Source organism: Hakea prostrata, chromosome 9 (genome assembly GCF_041222555.1).
Source record: "Hakea prostrata isolate BN-2017 chromosome 9, UWA_Hpros_2, whole genome shotgun sequence".
In the NCBI taxonomy this organism is placed as follows: Eukaryota; Viridiplantae; Streptophyta; class Magnoliopsida; order Proteales; family Proteaceae; genus Hakea; species Hakea prostrata.
Genome location: NC_142608.1, coordinates 48,282,177 through 48,306,975, shown reverse-complemented (window position 1 = coordinate 48,306,975; position 24,799 = coordinate 48,282,177). Strand labels below are relative to the sequence as shown.

The 24,799-nt window shown below is 38.3% G+C and overlaps 1 protein-coding gene across 8 annotated transcripts; it reads left to right on the top strand.

Annotated features, from left to right (window-relative positions):
• Positions 1–17,392: 17,392 nt before the first annotated feature.
• On the top strand, positions 17,393–22,876 carry LOC149005386 (disease resistance protein RPP13-like). Of its 8 annotated transcripts, none has more exons than XM_089135526.1 (4): positions 17,393–17,674; positions 18,136–18,379; positions 19,593–22,234; positions 22,334–22,876. In XM_089135526.1, exon 3 carries the CDS (start codon positions 19,638–19,640, stop codon positions 22,227–22,229), a length of 2,592 nt encoding a protein of 863 aa, XP_088991652.1. In that variant the 5' UTR covers positions 17,393–17,674; positions 18,136–18,379; positions 19,593–19,637; the 3' UTR covers positions 22,230–22,234; positions 22,334–22,876. The 8 variants fall into 8 exon arrangements, with proteins under 8 accessions (XP_088991652.1, XP_088991655.1, XP_088991654.1 ...); XM_089135529.1 differs by lacking the exon at positions 18,136–18,379 and having other exon boundaries at positions 22,334–22,356; positions 22,469–22,875; XM_089135528.1 differs by lacking the exon at positions 18,136–18,379 and having other exon boundaries at positions 22,334–22,356; positions 22,445–22,875.
• The last annotated feature ends 1,923 nt before the right edge of the window (positions 22,877–24,799 follow it).

Genomic DNA, 24,799 nt, shown 5'->3' with positions numbered 1-24,799 from the left:
TCCTTTTTGAGTTGAGACAGAGAGGAGATGCTGCATTCTCTGTTGCAAACATCTCTGGACTTGTCTCTCATGATCTTCCTAAGGATTAATGGCTAATGCAATGATCTTAACCATGATCATTGCAAGCTTTTGAAGGAATCATGATCAAATCATGATCTTGTCTTTGTTTATCTTTTGATTTGAATTCTGATCTCCTTAGATCTACTATATTGATCATGTTAGTAGTCAATTGCTGTGTTTTCTTTTCATGATCCATGATCTATCAATCTCTAGTTGTTTCTCTTCTACCATACCATGTTTTCTTCATGAATCATGATAGTTACATATATGGTAGGTTTTGTTTCCTTGTTTAGATTTATGCTCTTAGGTCTATTTTCTTGAAGATCTAAGTATGCCTTTCATGATACCTTTATCTGAATCAATGATTCATTCTCCTATTGTTCTTGTCTTTGATTTCTATCTTGAATTCTTCAAGAACCATGATTGATCTAATTATGGTAACTTTTTGTTTCCTAATTTGTATCTTGAGGACTTGATTTGATTAGTGTTTTGAGATCCCCTATATGTTAGGATACTACTAATGTAGTTTACCCCTTGATTAGTACCCTTTTGAACCACCAAATTCGGATTTTATATCTTAAAACTCTGATTTTATAGGCTACTGTCTGCATTGGTCGACTGATTGGTCGACTGGGGCAGTAGACCAATCCAATTGACCAATGAGTACAGCAACTCCAGAATTGGTCTGTTTTGGATGTTTTGGTATCTTTTCTGTTAGGGATCTTTCCTAATATGTTGTATACACTTGTTTAGGACCTTCTTCTCAAGTTTGTCAAGATCTTACTTGATTTCTTAGGATTCCTTTGCAAGTTATAAAAGGTAAGGATGGTTACTTCTTTAACAACATAAATTGCATATCTTAGTTTCTATATATGAATCTTGTTAATTTATTTCTTTAAATAGATTCTTATAATGTTATACTACTGTGGTACTGTCTTGATATCATAGCATTACTTATTTATATTGAATTGACTCATGTATGATTTACTTACCAGTTATATACAAGTTAATTGTAATTATTGATTTCTTTCCATATATGAAGTTACCATATATGTGATGTTATGAATTGATGCTTGTGTATGCTTAAGTATGGTTTGGAAAGGAGAGGTGTCCTTTTGACACTTCTGTCCTTTTGACACTTCTGTCCTTGGACAACTACGGGAATATTATGGGATGTTTCCGGAGATGCCCTCTGAACACCTTCCTAAACTGTTGGATGACATATCTAGGACTGTCTAGTAGTGTTGGGCTAGGATGTCCCGTTATGTCAGACCCTAATCGGAGGGGTATTGAGACCGAACGACCCGTGGTAGCAATGGGGATTCATGGGCGCTCAAGACCGGTAACCAACCCGTGAGAGGACAGGAATCACATTGTGGGGGCCATTTATTGGTAGGGTTGCATATGGATAGACTTGGGCTCACGGGCGCTCAAGACCGGTAACCAACCCGTGAGGGGACGTGAGAGCTTCCCGTTTACCATATGTGGATGACCAATAGGGTTGATGAGTCCGTAGTCAGGGACTATGAGGACTCTAGTGTGAAGGATACCGGAAAGGATCGTCAGGGACGAGGAATGGACGTATCCGGATCCGACTTGATGTAACTAAGTAGAAGACTTGCATTTGGCTAGGCTTTACCCCGACATGCGCCAAGACTTAGACCAATGGTGATGTGAGAGAGCGGTGACCTATACCCCCAGCCATGGAATGTCCCGAGGGATGCCGGACCCATTACCAACTGATGATGAGTGATTGAGACCTTCCTAAAGAAGTACGGTGCTATGACTTAAAGCATGTCCGCCAATAGAGACCAGCATATGTAGAGTTAGATTCATACATTCATTGTTTGTTTCATACCATATTGCATTTATGTTTGTTTCGAAATCCTCGCTATTTATGTTATTATGGATTTAATCGCCTTCTAATGAGTTTCTTTGAAACTCATTCCTTTATTGTACAATGTTTGTTAGACTATTCTACGAGTTCCGAATATCATGACGGCCCGTATGAAGAAGCGCAAGGAGAAGAGGCATATCTCCAGGAAGGTGATTGCGGTTACGACAATTACATCGAAGATCCCGCGAGTGGTTATGCTCCGTACGATGCTTAGTCCGACCATAGAGTGGAAGCGCCCTTGTGCCGTTTATGAGATTTATACTTATAGGGATATTGTCTATAAGATTGAGAACAATTTAGTTACCTATTGTACCTGCTATTGGGATTAGATTCTATCTTGCTTATTCTCTTTTAGAACTACTTTTCCGCTGGTTGTAGAGTGGGATTTCGCCTCACTTTACTTATCTGATTTAGACACTCTGATTATATCTAGTACTCTGATTTATATATGATTCATCCTTTTCTTATTTGGATCTATGGTTTATCTTTCGCACTTTTATTATTATTGTTCATGATTATGTTATTGTTTATGTGTGAGGTTGATTACTCGATACCTGATCTTCGGGCTGTGGATCACACTCTCGGGTATGCCAGATAGGGTACCGGCTGGGAGGATGTGACACCTTAATAGAAATCCAACTTTGCAAACACTTGTCCCATTGTCAAACCAAATGGAATTTTGACACCAAACCACTTCCTACATGACTGATTTACTATGAGGAAAGTGCTCCCACACTTCGTTCAGCCAAATTCCAACTTTTGAAAAATCACAAACCCTAGCCCAAAAGAGGGTTTCTTCTTCCAAAGTTTCTGAATTGTCACATCCACACTGCGATTTTGATGGATTTTCTTCAAACAAATCATCCCAACATGTTTATCCAAGTCTTATGCACATGTCAATATGTTCGAATCGCAAATTCGCCAAAGTCAAAAAAAATTCAAAAATTACCAAATGCCCTTCTTCACCAAATATTGCACTGCTTAACTTCCTTTACTCATGCAATGCAAAACTCAACTTATCTCTTTAGATTTCCAACAAACCTCCACGAGGGAGATGCCTAGGGGCTAGGAGAGGTAGGCAAAGTGCTAATGCTGTGTCACAAGCAGAGATTATACAAGGATAAGGAGACAACAGTCCAAACTCCATATGAGGTTTAGGATCAAGATGAAGATGATGATGAAGAGGATCAAGAGGTTCAGGAAGATGAGGAGGAAACTATTCCAGCTCAATAGTTTAAGGTTAGAGGTCCTTCACATTCAACTTCCAAGGCACCGGGTGTGGTTTCTCAGTTGTTAGTGAAAACTTCCACACAAGAGAGGATGGAGACACACATATACACTACAGAAGATCAACTAACACAACTAGAAGAGGAGTCTCAAACTATGAAAGATCAGCTCAATTCTCAGAAACAATTACCTAGACAGACAATTCTAGGAATTCCTTTTATGTCATCATAGATGTATTCACTTTCAAACTTGTAAACTAAGTGATTAGTGGAGTTAAATTTGTATCACTTGTGTTATTGTATATTATGTTTTTCTTTTGTTGCATTAAGAAGTGTTCAATGTTTAGTTGTGACTCATAACGACCACTCACAACCATTACTCCCAACGACAACATAAAACAACTCTCGACTCAGACTTGTACGACAACACATGACGACAACACTACTCAGACCCATATGACGACTTACTCCCAACAACATCTCACAACAAAAACTTACTCACAAAGACAACTCATGACTCAACACACATACACAATAACTTAAAACTGACAACTCAACTTTAACCCATGGCTACCACTCAAGTACAAGTCATAAATTTTAATTATTATGCATTATTAAACTTGTGTATTATGCTTCATTTATTCAAGTTTCTCATCCAAGTTCTCTTTTATTCACCTCTAAGAGAATTTGAGTCACTTCTGGATCTATGACTCAGATTGCTCATCTAATACTTGAATTAACTATTATTGACTTCGTAAAACCAGGGCTCTGATACCACTCTGTCACACCCCACCCTTCGGTCTCGGTTATCCGCCCGACAACCCGTGGGAGTGAACAGTCACAACATCCACGGTCTTACTCAATAATAATAGTAAACACAAGTATACACAATCAAGAGCAAGAATAAGTGCAATAATTAATAAAAAGGTTACAGTAGTCCAAATACTCCAATAAATATCCAAGAAAGAATCAAAGGAAAGAATCAAGAATCAAATGTAATATCGAGTTCAGCGGAAGCAAAATAAATAAAATAAATAATCCTCTTTCCGGTTTTCTTTTCTAAATCAAAAAACTGGTTTTTCTAAATTAGCAAGTAAAGGGGGTCCTCCAATCTTTCTCCATACGATCATCAAAATCCTGGCAATCTACCTCCGTCGACCATCAATGGGTGCTATAAGCGCACACCAAGCATCTTCAGGAGGCTTCGTGCTCTACAAGTTCATGAACCACTGTCTGTGCCACATCAGCTTCATACGAGAAAATTCTTTCATACAAATCATCTCCAACTTCTGATGTTGTGCTGCCATCTGTACACTCATATAATATATACAATGAAAAGAATGAGTTCTGACGAACTCAGTAAGGAACAGACAATTCTCATATATATGTCAATACAATCCATGAATGCATATATGAAATGATATGGATGGTATGTAGAAATATGAATGCTACTATGATCTAACTATACAAGTCTCTAACAGTTGACATGCTTTAAGATATACATCAGCCCTCCTCTGGGTAGGTCTAGTCACTCTAATCTGGCAAGGACTGGTTACCTCTGTAGGGATCCTGGGCAAAGGGGTAAGTCCACACCTGGCTCTCAAACCATGGTTGGGGTTAAGTCAACACTCTCTCACCACGACCATTAGCAATGAGTACTAGCGCATGTCGAGGTTTCTAATCCAATGCAAGTCATAATGGTAACATGCTATATGAAGTCCAAATACTTCCCCTATGGCACCAACCAACTCGGTTCAGTATCCTTCGCAACCTAGGAGTGAGAACCCTCACGGACTGGCTACCGATGTTGAACTCCACTCCTTAACCCTATGGTCGTCCACATATTATTGGGGCAGATGCTCTCATGACTCCTCATGACACCTGGTCCACTCCTTGGACGCAGTGGCGGACCCAGGATGCAATAGTGGGGGGGGCGAAGAATGAAGGCCAGATAACCTTCCTATTTGGAGTCTCACCTCTAAACTATTTTATTAAATTAAATAATAGACCCACATATATTTTGTGGGGCCCATACATATTTGAAAAAAAAAAAAGATAAATTATTGATAATGATATTTTTTTTCGAACAAATATAGGTAAAATTAAAGCAACAATTTAAAAAATATATATACATGACTTCAACCTTAAAAAGTTAGATGCAAACCAAAAATTTCTTTGGTAGGAGATGTAAACCTAAAAAAATTTTTAAGTAAGAAATGCAAATCAATGGTAGTTAGTTACCTACTAACTATAGACATTTTACTCACAATACAAAATCAAATAACAAAAATTACAGAGAAATAAAGAAACATAGAATTTAAAATCAAATAGAAAGAATAACAAAAAAAGAAAAGAGAAAAAGAGAAATAATAAATAAATTGAGAAAGAGAAAGAGACCTAATTGTGGAGTAGATTTTTTTCCAAATTTTCTTAAGCCACGCTTATAGAAAGGAAAGAGAATAAATAGGAAAAAAAGAGGATAGAGGAGAGGGGAGATAGGAAAATAAATAGGAATTGAAGAGTTAGTTTTTAATTAGAAATAACATTTTGACTTTTGAATACCTAATAAGAATTTTTTTTTTCAAAAATTTCCTTTAACCCACGTTTATAGAAACAGAAGAGAATAAATAGGAAGAAAATATGAGAGAGAAGAGAGGGGAGAATAAATAGGGATTGGTGAATTAGTTTTTTTATTAGGAATGACATTTATACCCATCATTTTATCTTTAAAAATTGTTCACAATATTGGGGGGGGCTAAATAGGAACATTTCACATGTGGGAAGAGAAAAAATCGGACAAATTAAAGGAATTAAGGGAATATGCATAAAATTTTAAAAAATCCGGGGGGGGCCATGGCCCCCTCCGGCTCCTTCATAGGTCCGCCCCTGCTTGGACGTCCATGAGCCCAACCCTAACATATGCAACCCTACCATTGCATGACCAATAGTGGACCACTGAGTCTCCGCACGGGACTGGTTACCGCTGTAGGATGAAACAGAGTCACATCACCATTGTCACAGGTCACCCGGCTTCAATTCCCCTGCCGAAAGGGTAATAGCATGTGGGGTACCTTGCCATGCAATTCTATACTCTCCTAGGTATGTCATTCAGTAATCATGATAGTGCTAGAGGCATCAGTGAGCATGTGTCCCATACCACAGCCCTCTGATATCTCCAGCCAAGATATCCCAATGGAATACCCCTTCCATCACAACTACACTACATCACTCTTTATCATACCATGAATAGTTGTGCAATATCATAAAAGATAAAGTACATAAAATAACATTTCAAACTGCAAGTAGACAATAAGATTCACATGCTTTATACAATTACAGCAAGATACATAATTAAAGAATAGTAAATAGAACAGCTGATTCATCATGTATATGTAATTTCATATAAATAAGAATGCATGTCCTTACCTATAATTTAGTAGGAGTCCTTTAAATTGCAATCCAAACACAATTATAAAACTTTAAGTAGAGACAGAGGACACCTATATGCAGGGTTACAAGAATGTATAAGAGTCAAGAGTCAAAACAAATCCAAAATCAAACCTACACAGTCACTGGAAACCAGTCAGTTGCTTGTGCCGGTCGCTTAGGTTAAGTGACCTCCACAAGCGACCGCCCCTGTTTCAGACAGTTTCCAACTCCAAAAATTAGACTTTTGATCATCTGATTTAAATATGTTTTGGGATGATCTTAGTCCGAATTTCAAACTTAATAGGTCTATAACAAAGGGGTGAAATGAAACTCTAAAATTAACAAAGATCAACCACCCAAAATTCTCCCCTTGATTAGATCCATCCATTAACAAATGCAGGGATTCGTTTCTAGACAGGATCTTATCAAGAACATTGGAAAGGGAGTTATAACTAATCAATTGGGTAACCACTAACAAAAATGGGGATGGGTTCATATCAATTAGAGGTTAAAAAGAAGAGAATAGCAGATGGAGATTCATTACCTTATCCAGAATCACCAAGAATAGAAGGGAAAAGGTTCTAGATCACTAACAGCACTTCACCCACCTTCCAACACGTTTCCACTACTGCCAAATTGCCCAAAATAGCAATCCCGAACATAAGAATGGGTTAACAGGGCGAGGGATGCTATTTATAACGAAACAGGGGGCAAAATATGGCATTTTCCCACAAGCAGAAAGTGGCGGTCGCTTAAGGCGGTCGCTTGGTTTAATCAATCGCCACTAGCAACCGCCCCCAAGTATATTGCTATACAAGGGTGCTTTGCTCAGGGGGTTGAAACCCAAACACAACCTAACCCAAAACAACACATGGGGGAGGTCTTACCTTCATTCCGGACATCTCCAAACACCACTTGCCTTCTACCAGAGACCCAACTTCCCAGTAAGGCAGATTCTTCAACAAGAGAATCCAGATCCATGGGTTGTGGATATGGATCATGGACTTCTATCTGAACACTCCACAAAATTAATCCGACTAGACCTTCGGGTTCTTGGACCTGCAATATGGATTCCGGGTTAGAAATACGGGGGTTGTTACACTTCAGATCTAGGTGCACAAATGAGATCGATGGCTTCCATGCTAGAGAGGATGGAGGTCAGACAGGAGTAGATGTATAGTACTATGGTGTCATGGCAGGAGCGACTAGAGTCTTAGCTTACTCAAATGGCCGAGGACTTCAGAGCATTTAAAGATCAAAGGAGATCACCTAGATAGATTGTACTTAGGATTTCCCATTATGCTTTATCAGAGTTAATCGTTGTAAATTTTTTTTAAATTAATGAAGTTCATTTTGTTTCTCTTTATTATTGTGTATTATGCACTTTCTTTATTGCATTAAATGATATTTATTAAATCATAATTATTGTGTATTATTCAAGTCGCCAATTATGCTTCATTAATCAAGTTTCTAGTTCAAGTGTTCTATTATTCACTTCTAAGAGTAATTGAGTCATTTTTGGATCTATAACTCAGGAATGTCCCGTAATTGTTTTCTGTGGTTAGGATTTCCTTGAACTTTGGGCTTTGATACCACAATGTCACATCCACCTAGCCGGTACCCTATCTGGCATACCCGAGTGTCTGATCCATAGCCCCGAAGATCAAGTATCGAGGAAATCATCCTCCCACATAAGCAATAACATAATCATGAACGGATATAATCAAAGTATAATATTATAAGTAAGAGATTCAAATAAGGAAAGAAATGACAATACAATTAGAGTGCAGAAAAATGATACCAGATGTAAACATCAAAAAGGAGTAGAGTGAGGCGGAATCTCACTCCACAGTTACAGTTGAAATGTAGCACGTAAGTCTAAAAAGAAATACAATTGTTCTCAAAGGAAATTAAAGAAATGGAAATCAAAAGCACTAAGAGTCTTCTACTCTATAGATAACGTCTTCGTAATAATGGACTTCATCAATCCAACTCAAACGTTCCCACTCCACATTAGGTCTAATCGTAGTACGCAACGTGACCAAACGTGGGATCATCAATGTGATCTTCATTGTAGCCAGCACTTTGTGTGTAGTACACTTCTTCAACTGGTGCTTCTTCATATTGCCCTTCATAGTAATCAATACCTGTAGAGGAATCTAACACAAGAGGTTGCACAAAAAGTAGTGAGTTCAAATGAACTCGGTAAGGCAAGTTAAATCATAACAACATAAATAACATGATTTCAGAACATAACATGATGCAATGCGATATGAAACAAACAATGAATGTATGAATCTAACTCTATGTATGCTAGTCTCTATAGGCAAACATGCTTTAAGTCATAGCACCGTACTTCTTTAGGTGGGTCTCACCACACAACGCCAGTTGGTGATGGGTCCTTCATCCCTCGGGACAATCTATGGCTGGGGGTATAGGTCACCGCTCTCTCACATCACCATTGGTCTAAGTATTGGCGCATGTCAAGGTTAAGCCTAGCCCAATGCATGTCATCTACTCAGTCATATCAACTCAGATCCAGATACATCCATTCCTCACCCCTGGCGATCCTTTCTAGTATCCTTCACACTAGAGTTAGCATTGTCACGCCCTCCCAGCCGGTACCCTATCTGGCATACCCGAGAGTGTGATCCACAGCCCGAAGATCAGGTATCGAGTGATCAACCTCCCACATAAACAATAACATAATCATGAACAATCATAACATGGGTGCGGAAGATAAATCATAGATCCAATAAAGAAAGAATGAATCATAACTGAATCAGAATAATAGATATAATCAGAGTATCAAACAGATAAGTAAAGTGAAGCAAAAATCCCACTTTACATCCAGCGGAAAAGTAGCTCTAAAAGAATAAACTAGACAAAACCTAATCCCAGTAACAAGTACATTGGGTAACTAAGTTATTCTCCACTTTATAGACAACATCCTTGTAAGTGTAAATCTCATAAATAGCACAAGGACGCTTCCACTCAATGGTCGGACTAAGCATCGTACGGAGCATAACCACTCGCGGGATCTTCAGAGTAATTGTGGTAACCGCAATCACCTTCCTGGAGATATGCCTCTTCGCCTTGCGCTTCTTCATAGGGACCGTCATAGTACTCGGCACTGCAGGATAGTCTAACAAACATTGTACAATAAAGGAATGAGTTTCAAAGAAACTCGGTAGAAGGCGATTAAAAATCCATAATAACATAAATGGCAGGATTCCGAACAAACATAAATGCAATATGACATGAGACAAACAATGAATGAATGAATCTAACTCTATGTATGCTGGTCTCTCTATTGGCGGACATGCTTTAAGTCATAGCACCGTACTTCTTTAGGAAAGTCCACTCACATCCTCAACCATTTAAGATATCTTGGATTCTCTCACGGATCATTTCACCGGTCTTGAGCAGCCGATTGGTAATGGGTCCTTCATCCCTCGGGACAAACCTTGGCAGGGGGTTAAGTCAACACACTCTCTCACAACCATTTGGTATAAGTACTTGGCGCATGTCGGGGTAAAACCTAGCCAAATGCAAGTCTTCTACTTGGTTACATCAAGTCGGATCCAGATACTTCCATTCCTCGTCCCTGACGATCCTTTCCGGTATCCTTCACACTAGAGTCAACGTATCCTATGGCACCGACCAACTCGGACTACGGACTCATCAACCCTATTGATCATCCACATATGGTAAACGGGAAGCTCTCACGTCCTCTCACGGGTTGGTTACCGGTCTTAAGCGCCCGTGAGCCCAAGTCTAACCATATGCAACCCTACCAATAAATGGCCCCCACAATGTGATTCCTGTCCTCTCACGGGTTGGTTACCGGTCTTGAGCGCCCATGAATCCCCATTGCTACCACGGGTCGTTCGGTCTCAATACCCCTCCGATTAGGGTCTGACATAACAGGACATCCTAGCCAAACACTACTAGACAATCCTAGATATGTCATCCAACAGTTTAGGAAGGTGTCCAGAGGGCATCTCCGGAAACATCCCATAATATTCCCGTAGTAGTCCAAGGACAGAAGTGTCGAAAGGACACCTCTCCTTTCCAAACCATACGTAAGCATACACATGCATCAATTCATATCATCACATATATGGTAACTTCATATATGGAAAGAAATCAGTAATTACAATCACTTGTATAACATTGGTAAGTAAATCATACATGAATCAATTTAATATGAATAAGTAATGCTACTGTAATCAAAGTTATGCAACAGTAGAATATCATTGTAAGAATCTAATTTAGGAAACATATTAATGGTATTCAAATATAGAAACTAGATTCATGCTATCTATGTAATTAAGGAAATAACCATCCTTACCTTTTATAACTCACAAAGGGATCCTAAGAAATCAAGTAAGATCTTGGCAAACTTGAGAAGAAGGTCCTAAACAAGTATATACAACATATTAGGAAAGATCCCTAACAGAAAAGATATCAAAACATCAGAAACAGACCAAATCTGGAGTTGCTTGTACTCATTGGTCGAGTGGATTGGTCGAGTGGTCCAGTCGACCAATCAGTCGACCAATGCAGACAGTAGCCTAAAAAAAACAGAGTTTTAAGATATGAAATCCGAATTTGGTGGTTCAAAAGGGTACTAATCAAGGGGTAGACTACATCAGTAGTATTCTAACAAATAGGGGACCTCAAAACACCAATCAAATCAAGATATCAAGATCCAAATTAGGAAACAAAAAGTTACCATAATTAACTCAAACATGGATCTTGATGAATTTGAAATAGAAAACAAAGACAAGAACAATAGGAGGATGGATCATTGCTTTCGGTAATGAAAACATGAAAACATAGATAGATCTTCATGGAATAAGGCTTAGAAGCATAAATCTAAATAAGGAAATAAAACCTACCATATATGTAACTATCATGCATCATGAAGAACACATAGTATGGTAGAAGAGAACATCTAGAAATCTATAGATTATGGATCATGGAAAGAAAACACAAGTAATTAACTACTAACATGATCAATCAAAGATGATCCAAAGAGATCGGAATTCAGATTAGAAGTTTAACAGAGATTAAATCATGGTTTGATCATGATTCCTTCAAAAGCTTGCAATGATCATGGTTAAGATCATTGTTCTAGCCTCAAATCCTTAGGATGATCATGAGAACATGTTCAGAGATGTTTGCAACAGAGAATGCAGCATCTCTTCTACTGTCTCAACTCAAAAAGGAAAGAAAAACAAAGATGGAGGAGAAGAAGAGAGAGTAGACATACCTTTTGATGCAAAAAGAAGAGTTCCGACGAAGATCCGTCAAGAAAACACCAAGGATGCAAGAGAGATGACTTGCAGAGGTCTTTGGTCTGTTCCGGCAGGGTTTGGAGGCAGCAAATACGAAGTGGACTCGAGATTGGACTTAAATAGAGCAAGAACAACCTAATTGCCAAAGACAGCACTCATTGGTCGAGTGGATTGGTCGACTGGCCCCGGTCGACCAATCAATCGACCAATGTCGACAAAGAAGGCCAAAACAGGGAATTGAAGGTCCAGATCAAATCCAATCCTAAAGGGGTTTTGCACACAAGTCAAGTGACTTACCTAATAGGTAGAAATGCCTTCAAACCAAGATAGAGAGCACTCCAAGTCCATCAACTAATTAGATCTTCATCAGGATTCAGTTTCCATAAATAGAACCTCATCATCAACTTTCATGGATTCAAAGCCAGACACCAAGTCCTCTACTGGGATGACCCAAAGCTGACTTCTTACTTTACTTCGGGTCATCGGACCTACAAATAACAAGGTTTTCGGATCAAGGTTAGGGCTGGGTTTTACAAGCATAGTCCCTGACTACGGACTCATCAACCCTATTGGTCATCCACAAATAACAGACGAGAAGCTCTCATGTCCCCTCACGGGTTGGTTACCGGTTTTGAGCATCCATGAGCCCAAGTCTACTATTTGCAACCCTACCAATAACTAGCCCCCAAAATGTGATTCATGTCCTCACGGGTTGGTTACCGGTCTTGAGCGCCCATAAATCCCCATCGCTACCATGGGTCGTTCGGTCTCAATACCCTTCCGAATTGGGTCTGATATAACGGGGACATCCTAGCCAAACACTACTAGACAGCCCTAGGTATGACAATCAATAATCCGGGAAAGCGTCAGAGGGCATCATTGGAAACATCCCATACTATTTCCACTGATATCCAAGGACAGAAATGTCAAAAGGACACTTCCCAATCCCAAATCATGCATATTCAAACACATTCTCAGATCAGTCACATCATACATAACCGACATATCATCATATAAAGGACTATGTAAAAGCATGATCAATTCATTAAACAACATACATGAATAAGCATGCGTATATACTTGAATAATGAAAAAGAAAACATAAGTAAGGTGCTACTGTACTTACAGCAGTACATCATAAATAGAAAGTACAATATCAGTAGCGAATCTAAGAGTTTCCGAAATTAGAAACTAAAATACAAGTATATACGTTATGTACTTACCTTAAATAGCGTTAATGATTATCCAAAGATCAAAGAGAGAGATTCCAAACCTAGCAAATAAACCCTAGACAATCATAGATACAACATTAGGAAAGAGGCCTAAAAGATTGGAGAGCAAACGAATCAAATCGAGCAAAAAATAGAGCTACTGACTTGCTTGGTCAATTGGTTGGTCTACTGACCGAGTCGACCAACTGAGTCAATACGAATAAAAAACATGGATTTCGCACCGAAACTCAATCTACAAGATTAGAAACTCTACGAAACTTAGAGGAAACCTTTAGAACAGTATTCTAACACTAAAGGAGTATAGATTAGGCATTAACAATGATTAAAAACACTACCTTCCAATTTGAAACCATGATTCCCCAATTTGGTGAAAACCCTAGTTTTCGATGAAAAATATACTATGAATCCATGGGAAAGACTAGAGATGATCAGATCTATCCTAGAGGAAATAATCAAAAGTCATTCACAATTCTATCATGAAAAACATATCTAATCATGCTAAGAAATTAAATCGAAAAGGGAGAACATGGTTCCATGAGGCTTTTACAAGGATCATGGCGAAGATCAATGTAATTGTCATCAAACCTTGATAATGGAAGAAGATTATGGAAGAGATGGTTGCAAGAATGAAGCATCTTCTTCATAGTCTCAATCAAGAATAAGATTATAGAAGAAATAAATCACAACACAGAAGAGATCACTAACCTTGGATTGACAGATCGGAGATGAGAAGCTTCAGATCTCGCAAAGATCCTTCGAAATCACCAAAGAGAGCTGTGAAAGAGTCTTCCACGTTCTCAAAGAGTTTTGGAGGCAGAAGATACTAAGAAACACGAAGTTTACTTAAATAGAAAGTGAAAAACCCTAAACAAAGGATTTTCTCGGATTACTGGACCTGTTGGTCGATTGGCCCAATCGACCAAGCTGGTCAGCAAGGCCCAAGAAGGGAATTGGAGGCCCAACTCAAGTCCAAACCTCATGGGCTTCTCCCAACACAACATATGACTTACCTAGTATAGAAAAATGCCTTCGAATCATGTCTCACTATACTTTAGGTCCATCAACTTGACTCACCTTCATCAAACTGCAGCTTCCTTTCCAGATCAGCACAGACTTCCAAGTATGGAACTCCATCATCAACTTCCATGGGTTCTGGGTCAACACCATGTCTTCCACTGAGATGGCCCATAGTTGGCTTCTTCCTTTACTCCGAGTCTTCGGACCTACAGACAACAGGGTTTCCAGGTCAAGGTCAGGGTTAGGATAGGGCTGGATTTCACACAACCCAACCCAGCCCGACCCGGCCCAATTAGGGCCAATTAGGGCTAGAATGAGCTTGGCATAGCCCTGTAGGGCTTAGGACTAGGGACAATAATCATTGGCCCTGAACTAGGGTCAGGGTGGGATGGGCTCAGGTTAGAACATATAGGGCTGAGGTTGGGATTGCAAAAGCTTGACCTAGCCTGGCCCAGTTGCAGCCCTAGTGGTAGGTGGCTTTTAGCAATACTGTTCATTTTTCGACACCTCATGTAGGGTTTAACTTTGAAAATATGATATAAGCTATAACTCTGAAAATGGGGTATAAGCTAAGAGACGTTTGAGTTTCAGAATTTTATTTTTTTTTTAATAGTAAAAGAAGTTTTATAAAAGCTAAGCAACACAATTACAACATACATGCATATTGCAGTTTGTATCTGCTAAAGTAGCTATCAAGGAGAATGTTTTTTTGGATGGTTGGGGTTTTAAACATGATGATATGGGTCTTAATACAATTTTTTAGATCAAGCAACAAGGGTAAAAGATTTAAAGGTCAATTAAAGTTCTTCATTCTAGGGTATAGACTAAGTAAGTTCTCTTCATTGCACCAAATTTCCTACGTTACAACTTTCTGTTGATCTTCAAACTTGAGTCCTTCTTGAATTCCATGAATTATACCATGTGGTTTTGTCCCTTTGTTGATGATACCTTTATTTAGGAATTGTACTTTTTCATTCGATATGACCCCAATGCTCCAAGCTACTCAGTCTAGCTTTGGAATGTAAATGCCTACACACAGTAACATGGGTAAGTGGATATTATAATGAGCATTTGAATTTCAGTTACTAAATACCTAAAGGATATTTTGGTTATATTTGAAATTCTATGTGAATTATAGTGATGGTTTTAAATGGTCATAGACCAAGTGGACTCATTCTTAATTCTTTTTTTTTTTTTTTTTTATCTGAGGTTCATCCGGGTTAACTTGCGCGCACTACGATTACATCTTCAGGGGATCTTTTATATAATTAATATAGAAAGGGACTTCGCCCCTAGCCTCGAAGGGATTTGAACTCTGATCTCTTATGTGGAAACGTTTGTTTTTTGCTAACTGAGCTACCCTCGGGGTTCTCAATCCTAATTCTTAGCAAACTAGGGAGTCAGGAATTTTGCGGCAAAGTCGGAGGCATAAACGTAAAAATACTCCTTATTAAAATAGAACGTATTCAGATGAACCAACCCTAAACCCTAAACTTTACAAATAAAAAAAAAATAAAAAAAAGCGAAGTGATCAATGATAGTACAAAATAATTGAAAATCAATGACAATGACAACTTGCACTTCGTTGCTTATCTCTATAGACAATGTGGGGTATCTCTTCATAATTTAAGCGGTGTTTTTTTCTTCTGATTACGCAGATCTGATAGCCTTTTATTAAAGTATGCCGTTTTCAAATGAACTAACACTTTTTAATTTATTAATAATTGTGATAATTAAATAAAACTTGCACTTCATTGCAATTTTTAAAACTAAAGACAATATGCGGGTTTATCTCTTAATATTATAAGCTAGGTTTTTTTTATTTGGTGAAATAATGTAAGCCAAGTGTTATTTATTTATTTTAACGAGAAAGAGAAAGAGTTTATAGTAAAAAAATTATAAGCTGTAACTACATCCAACATGAGGCATAGTCACATAACCAAGGTAAAACATTTCGGCAAAATTCGCCTGGTTCGGTGAGTAGCAAATTGAAATACTCATCAAAAAACGAAATTACTCAATCTCGCCAGAATATTGCCGAAAGTAGTCAAATCAACAAAAAAATGTGATAATCGCCGTCGAACCTGAAAAATGTTATGGGAGACGGCACTATTTCACCCACTTGACTATTCTACTTCTCTTCCAATCGTATTTGCTCGCCGTCGCACCTCTTCATGTTGAGTTCGTTGGTGAAATTCCAAATCTAAGATGAGTGCTATCAACCTTTTGATCTGAAAAATAAACCTTCCATCACCGATGACTGAACTTCCCAAGTGAAGAAGATGAAGATGAAGATTTACATTTGGCATTTGAGCCAGACACATGTGATACTTTTATAAAACCATGGTATTGTAATTATTAAAAAAACAAAAAAGTGAAAAATGACTAAAGGTATACCTGAGTAGTTGAGTGCATGACTTGACTAGTTGACTATTAATTTATACTGATATTCTGTAAAGAAATGTCAGATTATTTTATATTTTTTTAAACTTTACATTGATGTTTTGCAGGGTATGTAATAATACATATCTGTTTTTATATTTTTTTACATTTTGAAGTGATATTTTTCAGGTATATGTTGGGAGATTTCGCCGGTTCACCCGGTTCACCAGGTAGTGAACCGACGAATTCAAGCAAAATTTCGTACCTTGCTCAGAACAATTAAAACTTACATGTCCATCTGTTAAACTAAGCTGTCAATCTTCACTTTTTTCTTTTTTTTCTTTTTTTGTTTTAATGGAAACGATTTCATTTCATTCAAAAGAAACATAGGCTAACACTGAATCACGGGTACAAAGCTCCCGAATCCAAGAAGAGGATACTGGCCAAGAAGTCTTAGCAGAAACAGACCTGACCTCTTGTGCTAGAGTATGAGCAACCCCATTTGGGACTCTAGAAATAAGAGAAAAGAAGCAAGTAGAACAGCCCAAGGCTAGTTCTTTACAATCTTGAATTAACTCCATTACCTGGAAAGGCCCAGATAATTCATGACCCAACAACATCCTTTGGAGGCCTAAACAATCTGTTTTGATATCCACCTGCAGAAAATCATTATCTAGCACACTCTGTTAAATTACAAACTTCTAATTAGACTTGGTATTCTTCAGGTGTATCGCTCAGTAAAATATAATAATAGATAGGCTTTGTGGTTTTCACTTTTCTTAAAGTAGACTCGATATGTAGTCTTCATCTAAATTAGGCTGTCATATTCACCCGAGCTACAAATCAAAGCCAAGGGGATAGACTTTTAATGTGTCTCTATAAAAGGGAAAGTAACTTAACTCCAAACCAGTCTTCTCTAGTGTTAGGCCTTTCGGTTTCTTAGACTTTAGGAGATCCATTGACAGATCAAACGTTACTCCCACACTCTTTGCATGATGTCCTTTTTTCCCCCTTCGTTCTTCTTGTGACTCTCCTCTCTTATGGATGGTATTTTCTTCAATATGGTAAACTCTCAGCAAGATTAGATTGAAGCAGGACTTGGAGATTGAATGATCATGTCAATTTGAGGTGCGTAGAGTCATATATGTTATCTTTCATTCCACTGGATGAACCTACTTTCGTTGTTAGTCAATATGCATACATTTGATTTATTAGATTTCTTCTTGTTTCTTTCTGATGATTTTATCTCAACAATATGTAGCTGAATTATTACATTTCTCCTTATTTTTGATGATATCTCAATAATACATGGCTGATTCATTAGATTTCTCCTTGTGTCTTTCCATAGCTTTATTCAAACATATTAAAAATATGCACTGCTTATTTTTCTCATCTACTTCGTCTTCTCCTCCTGCACATACCCTTGATCACGTACTGCCTTTTCTCTGCATCACTCGAAATCATTAATCAAATTAAATGGTTTCCCGGTTAGCATGCCTTCTGAGTTCTGATACATCCATAACTCTTCGAAACCCTTCGTTTGCAATATTGGTGGCTTCTTTTCATCCGTTTTCTTCCTCTCTCCGCAGCTGAGTTACAATCAATGAGATCTCAAACGGAACACTGTACTAGCTTCTTCCCTTCTGGTGTATATGTGCAATTCATGATGATCCAGTTCAAGATCTGAATTTTCTCCAAGTGGTGCTAACACAACATCTAGATGGAAACCCCTACTGCACATATATTTGTTCAACTTTGCATCGTTTCTACTTTGGAAGTTCGAAGGGTGACGAAGTGATTTAAACCTCATCTGATTTCCAGATTTCTTCTCAGGTAATCCATCTGCAGTACTTACGTTCTACTTAGAGTTCCGTTACTTATCTCTCGGTCTATCTATTGTTTTACTCGACGATTCTATTGACTGAGAACCCAGCCCACCCAACCAAGCTCGTTGACTGCCAGTGTTGTTTCTTCCAAAATGACCTCAAAAACTTAGAAACGACCCTAACTTGCAGGGTTAAAATCTCTTTTCCTATCCTTTTCTTGCTCAAATTTCAATCATTGATCTCTTAGCAACAAATTAGTAAAGCACCTAAGCGGAAACAGTACGTTCTTATCATCGCAAGAAATCTGTAGAGCAACTGCAGCAGATAATTGCAGAAGGAACTAGGAAGATAGGCCCAAGACCCACATCCTTCGATAAGCACACATTTTAAGAGATACCTACAACCTTGTTGCACAAAAAATTATAGACTAAACAGAAGACTATGGAACAGAGCCAACTTTGATAGTTTATGGGTTTTCTAACCTTGGTTTCATGGGCTTATATGATGAGGTAAAAAGATGTAAAGAAGGGTGGTGGGTGAAATGTTTATTATCATAAACCACAAACTTGGTCCAATTTGAAGGTAGATACCTAATTCTTGTAGTGACGATAGCAACCAAGTTTAGTTCTGCAATGGCATTAGTTAGAGCATAGTACTCGGGTCTAGTGTTACAACGTGCACTAGTATGGTCCTCTTTTTTGAACTCCATGAAACAAAATTGTAGCCCAAGAAAATTGCAGTCCTTCTAGATTCATGGCCATTTGGACAGCCAACCCAAGACAATAGCACAACCCCATGGATATAGGATTATTTGAACAACCAACGTAATCATTATCTGAGAATGTAGTCATGTCATCTTGGAGGGACGATGAATCATAATTTCATTTCTATCCATCTAAATAGCCTAAAATACACTTTGCAGTGGACGAAAGTTCTAGAGTAAATTGTGCATTAATTGAGAGCAAATTGACCATGACGGCGTATTGAAAGGTATCAACTACACTTTTACCCAAAAACTACACTTTGATAGAGTTGGGTGTGGTATGAGTACCCTATAAACAATGATGAAGTATGGTTGAAATTGAGAATACCACAAGCTTGCAGTTGATCAAATTTGCCTTTATAATGGGGTAGTTACAACTCAACGGACCACACAACCATTCATAAAAAAATATTCACAATATCCTGAAATGAACTGACTTTGTTTTTCGACTTCACAGCTGTTACAGCATCGAAAGCTCAAGAGTGAGCATCAGAAAGTGGGAATGGCAGAGACTATTGTTTCCATCGTCGTGGCCAATATCGCCCAGCTTCTTCTGAATGAGGCGAATTTACTTCGTGGAGTTGAGGACCAAGTTCGAGCTATACAAACAAAGTTACCCTTCATCCAAAACTTCCTTAAGAATTCTGAGGGGAAACGTGATCAGCACTTACAGCTGGTGAATGATATCAGGGATGTTGCTCGTGAGGCGGAGGATATTGTCGACATGTATGTCGTCAAAGCCGAGGAGCACGGTAGAAAAAAGACAGTGGAGAAGGTTTTCAGTGGCATCAACAAAGCCACAATGCTTCAGGGCGTCTCGAAAAACATAACAAACCTGGAAGAAAAAATTAAACAAATCTATGCCAACTACGATACGTTCAAAATCCAACCTCAAGCGGGCATCGATGATAATGATGATGAAGAGTTGCGGAGGCAAGAATGTGTGCAGAAACGGAGGAACGAAGTTGAGGAAGATGTCATTGGGTTTGTCGAGGAGACGAAGAAACTGGTGGATCAGCTGATCAAAGATACAGGTGAGAAGGATATCATATCAATCCTCGGAATGGGAGGTCTGGGTAAAACAACCCTTGCAAGAAAAATCTACAAAGATACTTTTGTTGCAGATCATTTCAGATGCCGTGCTTGGGTAAGTATCTCTCAGACATTCAAGCTGAAAGAGGTGCTCATCGAAATTCTGAAACAAGTCTCAATGATTACGGAGGAGATGATGGGAGAGATGCCAACGATGTCAGAGGACGAGCTAAAGAAATTGCTGAGAAAGGAATTATCTGATAACAGGTACTTGGTGGTGCTCGATGACGTATGGAAGATGGATCATTGGGAAGCGCTAGAAGATGTTTTTCCCAATACCGACAAAAATGGCAGTCGAGTATTCCTTACTACCCGAAATCAGGAAGTTGCTCTTCAAGCTAGAGAAGGTCGTCTCCTTAAACTTCGATTTTTAGATGAGAAGGAAAGTTGGGAACTGTTTACCAAGAAGGTTTTCCGAGGAAAGCCGTGCGATGCAAATTTAGAGACTCTTGGGAAAGAAATCGTGACGAAATGTAAGGGGTTGCCACTAGCAATAGTGGTTTTGGCTGGTCTTCTACAGAGCAGAGAGAAGACTCCCGACCAATGGAACGGCATGCTCAAAGGTGTCGATTGGCATATAGAACATGAAACTCTGTGTTTACGGATATTGGAGTTGAGTTACAAGGAATTGCCGTCGGAACTTAAACCTTGCTTTCTCTATATGGGTCTTTTTCCTGAAGATCATACGATAGCGGCGGCGAAACTGATCCAACTCTGGATTTCCGAAGGGTTTATAGAAAAAGATGATGACCGGAAGCATAGGAAGGAAGATATTGCAAAGAAATACTTGTATCAACTCATCGCTCGGAGCTTGGTCCTTGCTAAGGAAACAGGAACAGACGGTGGCGTCAAAACATGCCTTGTGCATGATCTTGTACGTGATCTATGCATTAGTTTGTCCAAGAAGGAGAAATTCCTTGAGACACACGATAATGTTCCATCGTCCCAAACCCAACCACGGAGGCTTTCCATTCACCATACTAGTCGCCGAGATTACATTATGCAAGCCAATCCCAACAACACTCACCATGTCCGAACTTTGCTTTGTTTCAGCCAAGACAAGTACACATTTTCTGAAGAACATTGGGAAAAGCTCTTCAAAGAATTCCCGTTGCTTAGGGTTCTGGATTTGGGGGACAGTGAGGTACGGAGGGTCCCCAAGGACATCAGAAGGCTGATTCTTCTCAAGTACTTAAGGGTAAAAACTGCTGACGTTGCTGGTGTTCCGTCGTCCATATATCGGCTTCACAGCCTCCAAACCCTTGACCTGAGATGCACTCGAATTGACGTCTTGTCCGCTGAGTTTTGGGATATGCAACACTTAAGGCATCTTTATTTAAATGGGCCCACTATACTACCTCCGAATCCAGCAGGTGGAAAAACTCTCCTCAAGCTCCAAACTCTGTATTACGTATCCAAAGATCCGACGAGTAAGGTCCACATAGCGGAATCAGCACCTAACCTGAGAAAGTTAGGGCTGCACGGCTATCGATGCAACTCCGATGAAGATAATTCTACCTTTGACCTGAAGTACCTTGAATCTTTGAAATTCGTGGATGAATGCAAATTCACTCAGCGGATCCAACTGCCAGAGTCTCTCACCAGCATTAGCATAAAGGGCAAAGCCTACCTGGACACCAAGACAATGCGGATGTTTCAATGTCTATTTGGTCTTCGGATTATAAAGTTCGACGGAGTAACCTTCGATGATGATCAGTTGGTTTTTGAAGAAGACTGTTTTCCAGAGCTACAGTTTCTGAAGATTGAAAATTCAAGCATAGAGGCATGGAAATTGGAGGGACAAGCACCGCCGAAGCTTAAACGAGTAGTGATCAGTAACTGCAAAGAACTCATTAGGTTTCCTAAGGACAAATTGTTGGCGATGACTACCCTACAAGAACTCAAGTTGTGGGGGCTCCCAGAAAAGATTACCAAGGCGGTTGCCACAACCAAGAGAAGTGATCAGCTTAAGCTTGACATCTATCCTCCTGTTCAAGTCTGAACACAGTGAGTTTCTACTTTTTTTTCCTACCTTTTTTTGTTCCCTTTCTCGAGATATCATCACTTGATGTAATATTAAAGATTTAGTGTCCTTTTCTTTTTCAGGATAAAAATGCAGTTTGAACCTGGTGAGTTTCTATTTTCTGTTCCTTGGATAACATCATATGGATAAGTGTAGTAAGTCATTTATTTCCTTATCGTCTTTGAGATGATCAGAGCAGGTGGTTGTTGGAGGTGCAGGAATTTGAAGGAACATCTCTAATGCCAACAGTGTCAGAAAATCTGAATTGAAGAAGAAGCTGTTTCCAACCTTTTCAATCTCATGAGAACGCAATTGCTTTTTCATTTTCTAGTTTTTCTTTTTCTGCAGAGTGTTTTCGTCGAACAACTTGAGTTTCAGATTTGCATGTATGAGTGCAAGCGTCTCCTACGCTTGTCTTGTGATTCAGACTTTTTAATTGTATTTGGAGCTTTGCTTATAGCAATTATGCTGTTAGCATAATTAGGAAGGGCTAGCTTCTTTTTGGGGAAAATGCCTCTCATGTGTTTTATGGAATTTTTTTTTTTTTTTAATTTTTTAGTAAAAGTGTTTTATGGATTTATGTGATGTATTTTAATAAATGGTGACGTGTGAGTCAACTTACTCTGTTTTTCAGTTCTCTAGTTTTTCCATTGATTCTTATCAAAAAAATTAAACAAAATTCGATTGATAAGAATGATCTTTGAACTTTGAAACGCTTCCTCATAGACAAGTTTTAGGTATTCCTGCTATCAGCAAATGAAATGAAATATTATAATTCTTTTTTGGGTTTATAAAATATTTTTGGGTTTTTGTATTTTCAAGAATATCCAGTCCGATTATTTTTATTGGCTGCAAACAGGGTAATGATGAAATTATAGAACCGTTTTATTCTCTAATTTTTCTTTTTGATCGAGAAAACCTTTTTATTCGTTTCTTATTTAGATACTTACTTTTCATCCTTGAAACTCTAAGGATGTTGGATGATTTTCATAACTTCAACGATAATCAAGAAAGAAAGAGTCCTGAGGGGCTTTTTTCGATTTGGCTTTAGTGCTACACTGAGCCACCCATTTGGTTTTTTTTTATTATTTATTTATTTATTTCAGTGATGTAGTTCAAAAAGTGCAAAAAAAAAAAAAAAGGATGGTGGAGAGTCAATCTCAACCATCAGAATTCATCCACACTATTCACGGCACTGAAGCAATTTTCAGAATGTTTCTACAATGAGAGTTAAAAAGTGTGTTAATCAAGCGCACAATTTAGGCAAATTTCACTGTCTCACTAGAAATTTTCGGGGGTTTCGATTAAATTTTGCCCTTCCAGTATTGGGAGAGTATTTTAGGTAATTTTTTTTATCAAAATTTGGTGTATAGTCTAAATTGCTTAATTAGTAAATTATTATGATTGTACATTCTAGCTAGTATGAGTAAATTATGAAACATTTAAGAATGCAAGAAATATTCTACATATCTATTATGATTCTCCATATCATCACCCTTGTTATATCTTCACACATCATCCTTCCATATCTACCAAGATTCACCAATCACCATTGTCATGACATATCCTTCCACCTCATCTTTTCATAAGTACACTGATCCTCCAATCACCACCATCATCACATAATTATCCTTCTAATTCACATTTCATATCTTGTATTACTTTGTAATACTGTGTAAATCATTATAATTATACATTCCTAATTAGTAGGAATATATTAGGAAACATTCAAGAATGTAAGAAAATAGGAGAGAAACTGTGGAAAAACTTGAATAATCGCACCAAAATTTGATTATAAATGGCAATATTTCGCCGAATTTATCATGATAAATTGAAAAATTGGTGATGTTAAATTCATCATAAACATTCACACGCAAGAATCCAAGAATTAACATGGTTCGGCATTCACTGTGAAGCCTACATCCACGGCAAGAGAACCTCAATCAACTTACTTCTTGGGTGATGTTTCATTATCTTTAAATAGAAAAGAGTAAGAGTTCTACAAGAAGTTAAATTATAAAATGACTCCCCCTCTCTGCTAATTTTCTTATAAAGTTGGGAGACTAGCAAGTTACATTCGTAACACTCCCCCTCAAGTTGGATCGAAAACATCATTTAAGGTCAACTTGCTCAATACAATTTGAAATAATCCCTTTGACAAGGCTTTGGTGAAGACATCTGCAAGCTGATTTTCATTTCTTACATAAGGGGTTTCTATTGTTCCATCCTGAACCTTCTCACGAACAAAATGACAATCAACTTCAATGTGTTTAGTTTTTTCATGAAACATCGGATTAAAGGCAATGTGTGTAGCTGCTTGATTGTCGTAGAACAGCTTCATGGGTTCTTTAGAACTTCTCACCCCCAATTTTTGAAGTAGAGCACCAATCCAGACTAATTCACTAGTGGCAGACGCCATTTCTATCCTCTGCTGCTGCACTAGAACGAACGACAACATTTTGTTTTTTAGTTCTCTAAGAAACTAAATTTTCTCCTACAAATACACAAAAGCCAGTAGTTGATTTTCGATCAGTAGGATTGCCAGCCCA